At 39.0% G+C, this 13,195-nt stretch overlaps 1 protein-coding gene across 1 annotated transcript in view; it reads left to right on the forward strand.

Moving 5' to 3' along the window:
- LOC127570073 (prostaglandin F2 receptor negative regulator-like) overlaps window positions 1-13,195 on the forward strand; it is a 51,876-nt gene that overhangs the window by 19,778 nt on the left and 18,903 nt on the right. The window contains exon 2 of the mRNA XM_052015330.1: window positions 11,887-12,252. Within this exon, the coding sequence (XP_051871290.1) occupies window positions 11,887-12,252 (366 nt within the window). The remainder of the gene's footprint in view (window positions 1-11,886; window positions 12,253-13,195) is intronic.

Below are 13,195 nucleotides of genomic sequence, written 5' to 3' on the forward strand. Positions count from 1 at the left end.
TACAAGGAGCTGTTCGATAGTCTTATAACAGTGGGATAGAAGCTGTCCTTGAGCCTGGTGGTACGTGCTTTCAGGCTTTTGTATCTTCTGCCTGATGGGAGGAAGGAGCAGAGAGAATGTCTGGGGTGGGTGGGGTCTTTGACTATGTTGGCTGCTTTACTGAGGCAGTGAGAATCATAGACTTGAGTCCATGAAGGGGAGGCTGATTTCCATGACGTGCTGAGCTCTGTCCGCAACTCTGCAGTTTCTTGCGGTGTCAGGCAGAGCAGTTGTCATACCAAGCTGTGATGCCTCCAGATGGGACGCTTTTTGTAATGCATCAATTTAAAAATTGGTGAGAGTCAAGAGGACATGCCAAATTTCTTTAGCCTTCTGAGGAAGTAGAGCCATTGTGTCTACATGGTTGGTCCAGGACAGGCTATCGGTGATGTTTACTCCTCAGAACTTGAAGCTTTCAACCCTCTCGACTTCAGCACCGTTGATATAAGTGACCCCCCTTTCCTGAAGTCAATAACCAGCTTTTTTTCTTTGGACCAGTTTGTTTGCTATGCTGTGATTATAGTTTAAAAATTTAATACCTCATGTCACCCATGTGCCACGCTTGTAGAATATTTTGCAGCAAGACCACGCAAAGTTTGCTTCCATTCAGGTGACTTCCATGTGATGGAGTGCTGCATCACTAACAACAAATTTAGGATTTCACATCAAACTGCATGTAAGGAAATCCTGAAGTTGCTATGAGTTTTGAGTAATGGCTGTGAGCAGTGTGTGTTTTGGCACTGTTAATATCTGAAAATATGAACAATTAATTATGTTTAAAGAAATGCTTTTGCAATAGCTCTCTACTAAATTTTCTGTTAATTCCCAATAGCGTTTTTAAAAAGAGTAACATTTTTACCTGTGCAGTGACTGTTTTACTGACTTTGAGGTAAGGAATGCTATTGTGTGAAATTGGCACTTAAGTTTATATTTTCTTACGTGAATAAGGATAGAGAGGCCAGTACCCTCCATTCATTTATTGTTTGATTATCAACATTATTTCAGGATGAGCAAATATTTAAAAAAAACAAGAAGTTAGCAGAAACTGCATAGGTAGGAAGTATTGAGGAATAAAAGATTTAAGACTCCAGTGGGATCTATGCAGAGGCTTGATGATGCATTAGTTTACAAATTAGATAAACGTGTAGCAGAAGTATGGCGGTTTCAACGGAGGAATTTTAACTGTTGTATAGATTTAGAAAAGTAGACTGAATCAAGTTTAAAGGGGGATTTTTACTGGAACAAAATGCCCTTGAACCAACAAGGGGGAAAACCAGCTCAGATTTCCAAATGAGTTGCTTGTGTTCACAGCCTAACAGCATGTGCATGTTTATCAAACAGCGATAATAATATGATTTAAGTTCAATAATGACGTGAGGGGGCAAAAATCAGTAAATTTTCAGATTTCTGCTGAGAAGTTTTAGTGAAGTGTCAAGTGTCTGAACAACTTCCATTTTCAGCTGGTCAGAGAACCAGTATGAATTTGAAATTGTCTGACGTGACAGAATTTTTTTTGAATTAGTACAACAGTTACTGCTGCTGCAATGCAGCTCCAGTGACCTGAATTCAAGTCTGATTTCTTGTGCTCTGTGTGGAGTTCATATGTACTCTCTGATTGATTGTGTGGTTTTCCCTCAACTGTTCTGATGCTAATTGGCAGGTTAATGGCTGCTGTAAATTACTTGTAGTGTTCAGAAGACTTGGGGGGGGAGGGGGGGTTAGAATGGAAGGAGGGAAGTTGATGGTCATGTGAGGGAGAATAGGTTACAGGAAAATTTGGGGAGGTGGGACTGATGAAAATGCTCTGAAAGCTGGCATGGATTCGTTGGGCTGAATGGCCTCCTACATACGAAAGACATGAGAAATGTACCTAAGTAGTGGATAGGAAAATGTTTATCAAGCGTCTTCTGGGAGCCTGTGTAAATTTCCTACAGTCCTGAATAAGGTTGTTAACTGAAGCTTGTGAAATTGAATGCAATTTATTGATCTAGCTAGGAAATGGGCTGAGCAGGAAGAGAGAATGTAAGAATAATGGCTATGTACTAAAAGTGGTAGAAGTGACAAGTGGTGTCCATCAAGGTTACGTGCTGTGACTCCAGCTATTCACTATTTTTATAACTGAGTTCGATTACTGGCTGTGTATCCAAGATTGCAAATGAATCAGAAGTAAGTAACATTGTCAGCAGTGTAGACAGACGTGAAGTTAGAGGTTGAGTGAGCAATACTGGCAAATGGATTTCAACCTAGACAAATAGGAAGTCATCCGTTTTTAGACATAAAAGGGACAGGATGGAGTACGTTTCTAAATCCTGAACAGTTAGAAGGATTAGTGCAGGGGGTCCATGTAAATTGTTGCTATTTCATAAAGCAATACCCAGAATAACCAAAATGGCCTTTAAATCTGGACAATTTAAGAATACGGAGAGTAAAAATACAAGGGAATATAGCTATACAAAATCCTGGTTAGGTTGCAATCAGTGTAGTGTGAGCATAGCTGAGCAGCATATCTTTGGTAAGATGTGTTGGCTTTGGAGGGAGAAATAATAGATCTACCAGAATGATAACTGGATTCAGTGGCTTGTATTAAGAGGAGAGATTACAGAAACTGGGGTTGTTGCCTGGAATTTAAATAGTTAAATGGTTTCATGATTCAGGCCTTCAAGAAATTAAAAACAAAACTGTGGGTAGATAGCAGGAGTCTCAGAATAGAGGGCCAAATCTTAAAAATTGGAGCTAGGTGTTTCAGGGCATTTCTTGAGTATGAGGCAGTAAATATTTGGAACTCGAATCTGCAAAACACAACCAACACTAGGTTAATGTTGTTGCAGCATGGAAACAGGCCTTTTGATCCACCAGGTTACGTTGACCATCCACCACCCATTTACACTAATCCTACATTAACCCACTTTTTAATTCTCCCACACTCTCGTCAACTCCCCCAGATTCAACCACTTGCACGTTAAGTGCAATTTACAGTAGCCAATTGGCCTATTAGCCCTTGCGTCTTTGAGATGTAGGAGGAAACCCATGCCATCAGAGGGAGAACATGCAAACTCCACACAAGCAGCACTTGATATTGGGATAGAACCTGGGTTGCTGATGCTTTGAGGCAACAGCTCCACTAGATGCACCACCGTGCCAACCATTCTAAATGTAATTTGTGAGAATTTTTATAACCAAAGGTATTAAGGGATATAGAGAAAAGGCAGATGTATGAATTGGATCATAGATCAGCCACAATCTACTTTTCCAATCTATCGGTTAATATTCCTCTATTGAAGTTACCCTGCTTTTTCTAAATGTTTGTCTAATTTCTACATTAATGTGTGTTGTCTTTCCATAACTGCTAATAGGAAACCCACACGTAGTTCCCATTAGAATGTTAAGTGCATTCATTTACTTTATACTACCCATGAAATTCCCGCTGCATTTCCCATGTTCATCTAAAATGTTCATCTGGTTGAGCAGTTTAAATGAATGTTGCTACTAATTACCACAAAAATATTGTAAAGGTCCTCTTGTGTGAGAATCTTTTCTACTAAAATAGTGAGAGAAATAACCTTCATGGTGCTATTTGAAATGTGATCAAAAGTATTTTATCACTTCAGGTATTTTTATACCCAGGCAGTAGAATAAAACTGTACCTGATGAAGGGCATGTTCCAAGACAGAAAAGTCAAATTTTAACCCTGTCTATATGAGAAAATTGGAAGGTTAAATACAGAATTACAGCAAAACTTCGAGTTCATCTGGTGCACTGGGACTTCGGTGCCAGACTGGCAGATTTTCCAGACTATTAGATGTTATTTCTGTTAATACCCAACACACTTTCTATTTGCATCTTTTAGATGGTGCATAGTATAATAAATTTTCCAAAGAACCAGTAAGTTTGAGTGCAGGAACCAGGAACCAGGACCCAGAGAATGGAAGAGAGCATGGGAATTGGATCCCCAGAGAGTGGGAAGGGACTGTGGCAAACTCCACCTGCTGTGCCACATCCCAAGCCATTGGGATTTCCAAATAGCTGAATAGTGGATTATTGGAGGTTTACTATACAGATGTTTTGAATCCACTCATTTCTAATCCTAATTGGCATGGGTGGTATTCTGACTAGCAGGGTGGTGTAACACAATCTAAAAGTGCTATTGTGTCACTGGGATCTAAGTGGTGAAGATGCTATTGTTTTCCTGTCGAGCAAAGCTGTTTAGCAGTCTCTCTAAATGTAGGATCCTTTTGAAAAGTTTCAGTGCTTGTTTTGTGGGATCAAGAGGAGCAGGAATCATTCTCTGCTGCATCATTCTTCCCTTGCCTGTCTCAGTGGCTGAGAAGTTCTGACCAGATATCCAGTCGCTGGAGTAGTTTTTGCGGCTGAACTTTTGAAATTCACCCCAATGTGACGTGGAAGTATGGGAATGTATTGCCTCCTTCATCACTGGATCAAATTCCTGGAATTCCTTGCATAGAAGCATTGTGATAGAACTTCACTACAACAGTTCAAGTCATAGCTGAGTAAATACTGAAGTGTTCCAATAATGCCCACATACAGGGGGAAAAAAAGGATGTTGTTTTTGGGAGTGGGGAGGATCTGACACGAGGCTCTATTCTGATGACCCAGAAGTTTCGTATGGCTTAATGGTGAGTTGGGCAGGATTGAAAAAATCCTGTTTTCACTTTAGTACTTGGCTGAAATATCATGTAGCTGAAATAAGTCCAATAGCTTGTTATAAACCTTTAATCATATTGAAAGTAAAAGCAAATTGTCACCTTGCAGGCTTTCAGTGTGATTATATCTTCCTGATGAAATATATTTGTAAAATTTGTTTCTCTTTTTAGCTATCAAGGTAGGTTGGGCTGTAATAATCCAGGCTGGATTTGTGGAGTCAGCTGACCATTCCTCCCAGTCACAGAAATGACTATACCTCAGGATCCTCTTCCTCTGGGACACAATGCTTCACCAACCCTGTCAAAAAAAATGACAATCAGAGTACATCATAAGATTTTAAGTGCCCTGCTACCTAATTTGGGGCTTCTGTGCCCTTGTAAGAGCATCATTTCCTCTATTACAGGACTAGAAGGGTAATAGGCCATTGCACAATGTTGTTTAGGATGCTACTGTGTGACATTAAATTCACTCTATACCTCCATCCCCATTAGTCAAGCTTCTGTCACAAGTGTATTCAAAGTGGTTTGATTTTAACTCTTTCCTCCTCTTCCACACCCTCCTCACCACCAGTCCAATGCTATCTATTGGCGACTTCACTATTTAACCAAGCAGAAAGCCTTGTACGTTTCTTTTGGTCGGTAGGTCTATGCACCAGAAAATCTACTCCACTGTCAAACCAAATTTTGTTGATATGAGACTCCTGCAGAGAGACAACTTGCCCAGAGGAAATATCTCATTTCGAACAGTCACAGAAAAACGGATTTTTGGCAATAGTTCTCAAATATACCAAGTTGAAATCCTTTGATAAAGTAGTTAATGAATATGGATGCCACGTGTAATGACTGTGATTTAAATGATCGCTTTCAAATGAAAATCCTCATTTGAAGAGGAGATTTCTTGTCTTCAAAAACAAACACTGATCAAGATAAAGCAACAAAAATCCCCCACCCTGCCAGCCAGCAACAGGTTCTCATCCACCTTCCCACACCCTCCTACCCACATCTCCACTCCACACAAATAAACACCCCTTGATATAATAACTTTGGTGCTTTGGTACACTTCAAAACCCTATTACTGTAAGATGTTGTGGCATTTACACTGGTATTCCCAAAAGAAGGTTAAACTATTTTTTCCTTTTAGCTATTTTAGATCCACCTCAACAACATGCTAATGTAGTCATGCAATAAATAAAATATTGATTTTTATCACTAATAAATCCACCCAAATCTGAGCTTGGCCAATGACTATTGATGGATGGATGGTGTTGAATATCACGATGCAGCACAACCGAGCAGCCACAAATCCAATAGAAGTCATTGGAGGCCGAACTGGAGTGGAAAAGCTCCTACTCCCACCACCTGCCCCCACCCTCTCAGAATTGTTGCTCTGTTTGCCCAGGTGTAGTGAGTTGAGTTGCCAATACCCAGTCAAAATGGTATAGATCAAGAATAGAATCTTGGACCTAACTGATCAGTATGGTTCATTATTGCACTAGGTGGTGCGTGGGTTGGTTAAATTCAGTACGTGATTCTATATGCACATCTTTGAGCTCTGCTTCCCTGCCCCCATGCTAATTATTTTGGTGTGAATTTTGATGAGAAGTATTTTCCCAAGTGAGATTTGAGGCTCTTGCACAAGCGTGCATAAATGCAAAAAATCCCAGTCTTAACAGGTGGTTTTGGCTTTGTCAACTATGGCTTACCACTAAGTGGAGTCCAGCTGTGGAGTATAACTTCCTGCAATTCTCCAGCACCTGGGTTGGAGAATTTGTTTTCTGAATCTGAGCTAGGTCAGGACTGGCACAGGAACAATGACTCCACTTATTTCAATGGAGGGGAATTGCTGCAGGAATAAAGACAAGATTTTAAACATTTCTTTGTTAACTGAGCTCACTTGTTCTCAATTTTTTACATTTTAATCTTGAATAGGTTGTTCAATTTTCAACAGCTTTTCATTGACAAGACATGTAAATATTGCTTGGTTTATGACAGCCAGCTTAACAAAGAGTCAAGGCTTAGTTGGCTTTCAGCTTTTTCAGCATTTCTATGAGTGGGATCTGTTATTGCCCATCCACATTATGCTATTTATGTCTGGAAGGGCCAGCACTGTACAGCCTCCATGGTCAGGTAGGGACCAACTTTATTGAAACAGTTTTCGCTGGCACATCCATTGAAAGGAAAGGTGTGCACCTAGTGATATGCTGCCAGGAAACTTTGGTTGTGTGACTTGTTCCCAACTTGAAACCGTTGTGCTGCATTGACCTGTCCACTGCTGCTTCCTGTTTATTGCCTGGCTCTACTTGGAATTCACTGCCTAGAAAAGTCTGTGTACACATAATACTGCCTCCAGTTAATTTTGGATGTTTCAAGATCACAGCTAAGAGCATTAGCCTTTTCATTTGTATTAACTCTGAATAAGTTGAAAACAATTCCTTGAGCATTTTTTAAATTCAAAATGCTAGCACATTTGAATTATCACGTTTTCTAAACCAAGGTGAAGTATTGACAGGGTGTGCAACAAAGTAAACAGGAAAGAAACTGTAGGTTGCATGGTGTAGGAGGACAAAAGCTTTATTGTGCTTTCTTTACTCTTTAAACCATTGTATACATGAGCAACAAATGTGAAATCTAATATGCACTCAATATCCATGTGGTATTACATCACTTGAACAGTATTTGATGGAACTGAAGTGTCTGTACTTCCCCACCCCTGCTACCATTAACACTTCCTCTTAAGACAATACAGGAGCATATAGTTTTATCTTCAATTTGTGTTTAAATTTCAAGTCTGAGAACTGCCTAAGTATCCACACCAAAACCTTTCTAAGAAATTTTATAGAATCACTGTCTTGCCATAACACACAGAAGCATTAGTGAAGGGGAATTGATGAACAACTCGCAATGAACATTCAATTAGCACCTGACTTGTTAATGGCCATGTATTCAAGGCAGAGAAGTTAAGGTTATTGCAAGGGCAAGCATGTGATAGTTGAGTTGGTGTCGACAACAGTTAAATCAACTGGCCAAGTGCTTCACTAAAATCAACTTTGTGATACATTTCCAGTTTTTCTATTCTGCAACATTCAGCATTATAGCATGAGGCCATTCAGCAATTGCCACTCGTGCAAGTGAGTGGTAAAATCTGAGGGGATGTAGGGGAAATGGAATTATTGTAGGATTAGTATAAATATGTGATTGATGGTCAGTGCAGAACTTGTGGGCTGAAAGGCCTCTTTCTGTGCTGTGTGATTCTTTTTTTTAAATTAAAAAAAACTCAACAAATCTGTGGTTTGTTTGGAGCTGCCAAATCTTACTCAATTTTCCTGCCTGCTTTACTTATTTTCTTTCTGAGCAGCAGTTTAAGTTGTTCCAGTTATCTGTAGGTATAGGACAACAGCAAACTGAAGATATTTGTTTATATAAATAGGTCGCTATGGTAATGAGGAATATCTTTGCAGTGTACAGGCTCTGCAGGTTTTCATGTTTCACAGCTGTCAAATTCAGCTTCAGAAACCAGCAAGGAGGAGTATTTAAATGAGTAAGGCTGGACAGACTGACAAAATAATATAGTACCACAGTACTTGGTGGATAAAGAGAAGTCTCTACATATCCACAGTATTATTGTGCGAGCTTTCACTCTACTTCTCCTTAAAGCAGCCACAAATTTGACTTGTAGTAATCTGTTGACTGCTTTGACAATAGCTAATCCGGAAATCTGAGATAAAAATAGAAAATAATGTACAGACTCAGCAAGTCTGCCAGCATCTGTGGAAAGAGATATGGAGTTACTTTTCAGGTCAAACACCCATCTTTACAACTGTGTAGAGGTCCTTCTAACGTTCTGTCTCTAGATCTTGCCAGCACTATGTTCCAATGTTTGAATTTGTGTTCTCATTCACAAAATGTAAGTTGTGATACAAAGAAGTCCATAAAGTGAATCCTCAATTCTGAATCACTCCATTTTTATCTAGCAAAATGATTGAAAATGCAAGATTTGAGATGCAAGTGTTTAACTCTGTTTAATTCCCACCCATTTTCATAGATCTTGCCTTAGAAGGGACTAAATTTGTAGAACCAGGGTCTGTTCTTCATGGGAAGCATGGAGCTTAGAACATAGAAAAAATTACAGCACATTGTGTTCAGTAAAGTTCTTATTGATAAGCAATGTGGGCTTTGAAAAACTAGTTTACATTTATGGAAGTCTTAACAACATTTATACTTTATGGAAGGCATTGTAATTCCCAAAACATGGTGGTTTCTGAGACAGCACAGGCTCTAGCTCAAATTTAAGTTCAGAAAAGGTGGGTAGTTAAATTGGTTTATTATGTCAGACCACATGCTGTGGGTATAATGGAAATTTCACATTTCCATTCCTGCAAAGATTGAGGGAGTTCTCATCTCGTCTGCTGTCTCAGGCTGCTGGGTTTCTATTTGCCTTGACATTACTACATTGGTGCCAACTGGATTTGTCTATCAGAATTTTTCCAGATGATGGGTCTTATTGCTCTTTTGTGGATATATTGCACAATTTTCCCTCTGGATTTGGCGCACTAACTGCACGAAGATATCGAATAGAATGCAAATTTAGTTCCTCGTAATTTGCATCTTTAGTAATAACAAAGACTTGAACTGTTTATTGGAGAGGTGGTATTTGAATCCCACTGAGGCAGTTGGGGGGGCGTGAATGGGAGTTCCTTACCAGTCTGACCAACATGTAACTCCAGACCCACCAAAGTGTTTGATTCTTAATTGGGATAGATGATAAATGCCTGCCTACACAACCTGTTAATGTGTAAATAAAATAAAATGTTCATTAATGTTACAACAGCAAGTGATGACTTCCCAAATAAACAACATGATGATATTTACACTGAAGTTTGGATGAAGCACCGGTTAATATTGATGCATCAGTGGTCCCTCTTGCATATGAATTCCCAGCATTAGATTAAAAAAATTAAACACAAATATTCTGCAGATTGCTATGAAAGTATTATTGTATAAATAGATAAATATTAGCACAGAAAATGGAGCTGCATTAAGCATGTAAGCTATTTCCTTACTGTATCTGTGGCAGTTGAGCACCTTGTGGAATGGCTTCCCAACCTCCTGCTGAGCTCTGACTTTTCTTTATTTTTCTTTTGTGCTATGAAACACTACAAAGTAATTTAATCTTACATAATTTGGTAACCTGGGACACTAATTCTTCATGTGCAATAAAATTTGGCACAGAGTGCTGTCCACAGTTCATCAATTACTTTTTCATTGCTGCTTTGTTCTTGGTTGGGAGGCAAGAAATCTCACCTGTGCTTTCACTTGTACTGTTTAAGAAGCAGACATTTTTTTAGTCTTGGTGCCCTCATCCTTGTGCTCCAGGTTGAGGAGGTAATATTACCTTATTCAGATGGAAAAATCAAAACTGAAGTTAAGGTTATATTGGATCATTTGAAGGTACTGTTTTTAAGAGAATTTTGGATGTAGGAGCTCAGGAAATGCTGAAGAGAAAGTTAACACCATTGAAGAGAATGTAATCACTTAACAGAAAAAGCACCCCAAAAAAAGAAACCAAAATTAAGAATCTAGAAACATAGAAGAGATTTGAAGCTTGGAGAAGGGGCAGGCAATGAAGGTATAATGTTCTTGAGGTGGGTGTCTGACCTCAGTTGAAGGCTTCATTTCAGTGCTCTGAATAAATCTCTAGATTCTTAATTTTGGTTTCTTTTTTGGGGTACTTCTTTCTGTTGAGTGAGTAGATTTTCTTTAATGGTGTTAACTCTCTCTTTCTGGCCTATGGTATGTGGACTTCGATAACATCAGAAAATTATCAAGTGGTGAAACTTTATGGATGGCTATAGCCTTGTAAAATTTATTTCCAATGAACTCTGTGAATTGATGGTGTTTATTCGGGAGTTCAAACAAGCACAGTATCTATCTCACCTGTTCAGGAGATCTTGTTCCATATTTTTCTTCAAAAATGTCAAGGAGACAAATGGCTCTTTATGAGTAAATGTTGCAGCAGCTTCAGGCAAGAGGAAACAGAAAATGAAGTGTGGAAAACCTGGAAGTTCTATTAAATTTACCAGTCCACTTAAGTGGCATGAAGTTTGTGTTTGCATGATAGATGGAAACTAAATCTGACACTGTTAAATCTTGACAACTTCCACCCAGGTACCCATTTAATTATGTGAGGAATCTCAATTCCTGTCAAAAGTCTTGTCTGACATTGAAAATAAAAAGCCATTATAATCCTGGATTCTAAGTACTTTGGGTTTCAAAAGTTGCACATTTTAAAAACACAACATTTAAGAAATTAACTTTTGTGCTTATTCTTCTGTGCATCTCTCTCACACTCACTTGCTCTCCAACTCCTCCTCCTCATTTGTTTCCTGTACTGATTTGGTATGCAGCTTCCATGACAGTCCTTGCATTTTTAATTTTGCAGTCCTTTAGTCTGATTTTTTTTTATGGAGATGCACAGCTGCTTGTCTTGTCCACTCAGACCCAAGGGGTCTGGTTTCCTCACTGTGATATTATCCACATGCACTCTGATCAATTTACATTGCACTTTCTTAAACCTATATGGACGATCCTTTTAATTGCCCTACTGCAGCAAATCATGGTCCATTATATTTTTGATACGATTCCTATCTTGTTTAAATGATCGTTGTGCATTGGTTCAGCTTTGCATAACTTGAAAAATGAAGTACTCAAGTGTACAGTGTATGAGTGCTGAGATGACATCCTGAACAATTGGATCTATTACTAACCAGAAATACAGCCAGTCACATCAGGATTTTAGTTAGGCATATAAGGCAGGTGGCTAATTTAGTGGTGAATTCACTGCATTCACTTGTAACTGGAATGGTCTTGAAAGAAACGCATGGGTTGAAATGTAAAATGTTGATTCTGACTGGAACTTGTACCTTGTGAAATTAATAATATGCTAGAAATAGCTACTGTAGTGCCAATAAATGCCCTTAAAACAAACTTTCATTTGCTTCTGGTAATTTGCCAGGTAAGCCACAAATTAACAATAGCAGTTAAATTTTGATCAATTATAGCCGTTTATGTTGTTACTTATTTCCAAACATTTATAGAATTCATGTTGGCATGGATTTGGTGAATTCTCATATGGCCAAATATTCGACATCTCATATGAACAATACTCATTTATTTCTGTTTCTTGCAGGATTGACCTTGGGACGCATTGTAAAAGTCCCATTTGGTCCTCTGTACCGCGTGGTGAAAACCCCAGTCAGCATTCCCTGCAATGTCAGTGATTATCAAGGACCACCTGAACAAAATTTTGATTGGATTGTGTTGCGTAACCACCGTCAGTCAAAGATTATCAGCACATTGGAACCTGAATTTTCTGATCCTGAATACAAGGAGAAAGTTCTGAAAAATGAGATTTGGGTGGAGAGACTCAGTGACAACTCTGTTGAGCTGCGCTTCAAAAGTGCTCAATTTGAAGATGATGGGGAATATCAATGCCAAACACCCAGTACAGATGAAAATAGTAGTGGAAATTATGAAGCCAGTGTGACTTTAAAAGGTAAGTTCTGTCAGTTGTGCATTGAATTCTGTTAAATTTGGAATGCATCTTTACAAATTAATAATCCTTTTGCACTATACCTTTTCAATAATTTAAAACAAAATATATAGCTCTCTTATATTTCCCCCTTCCCCTAAAGATGATAGCTGATACCAGTACCCCTGTCCATCTTATCTAGCCAGGTATTCGCCCATTTAAAATATCACATCTAATTCATCAAAAAAAACTGCAGAAAATGGAAATGTGGAAAATTTGAAGAATTTGATATCGAGTCTAGAAGGCTGCAACAATGCCCAGGCAGAAGATGAAGTGCTGTTGCTCAGGCTTTGGGCCATGTTATAACAGTGTGGGAGACCACAGACTGTTCAGAGTGGGACAGAGAACTAGTGTCAGGCAACAAAGTTCCAGGCCACAAGTGGACTGAATACAGGTGCTCTGCAAAGCAGTTAGCCAATCCTGTGTTTGTTTCCTGTAACATAAGAAAACCGTGCTATGAACACCAAGTATAACACAATGGATTTGAAGTGAAATGAATCACTGCTTTACCTGGAAGGACTACTTGGGTCCAGGAAAGTGGAGAGGGAAAAAGTTGCATGGGAAATGGTCTAAGAGTAGATGAGAGAGTCACAAACAGAATGGTCTCTTCGAAATACTGGAAGAGGAGAGGAAGAGGTGTGCGGGAGCGAAACTTTGCTAAAGGTGACAGAAATTATGAAGGATAATCCATTGACTTTGAAGGTTGATGGTATGAAAGATGAAGACCAAGAGACTTATTTTAAAAAAAACTTCTCTTCAATATCATTTACTTCGTATTCAAGATGTAGCTATGGGAACTCACGTGGGCAGGAGCAATGGGATATTTGGAATGCTCATCCTTTCAAGTCCTACTCGGGCACCTTCCCCCTATTGTTTCCAGTATACCCACACTGTGTTGGTGCTGCTT

The sequence above is a fragment of the Pristis pectinata genome, chromosome 4 (genome assembly GCF_009764475.1).
Source record: "Pristis pectinata isolate sPriPec2 chromosome 4, sPriPec2.1.pri, whole genome shotgun sequence".
Taxonomy (NCBI): Eukaryota; Metazoa; Chordata; class Chondrichthyes; order Rhinopristiformes; family Pristidae; genus Pristis; species Pristis pectinata.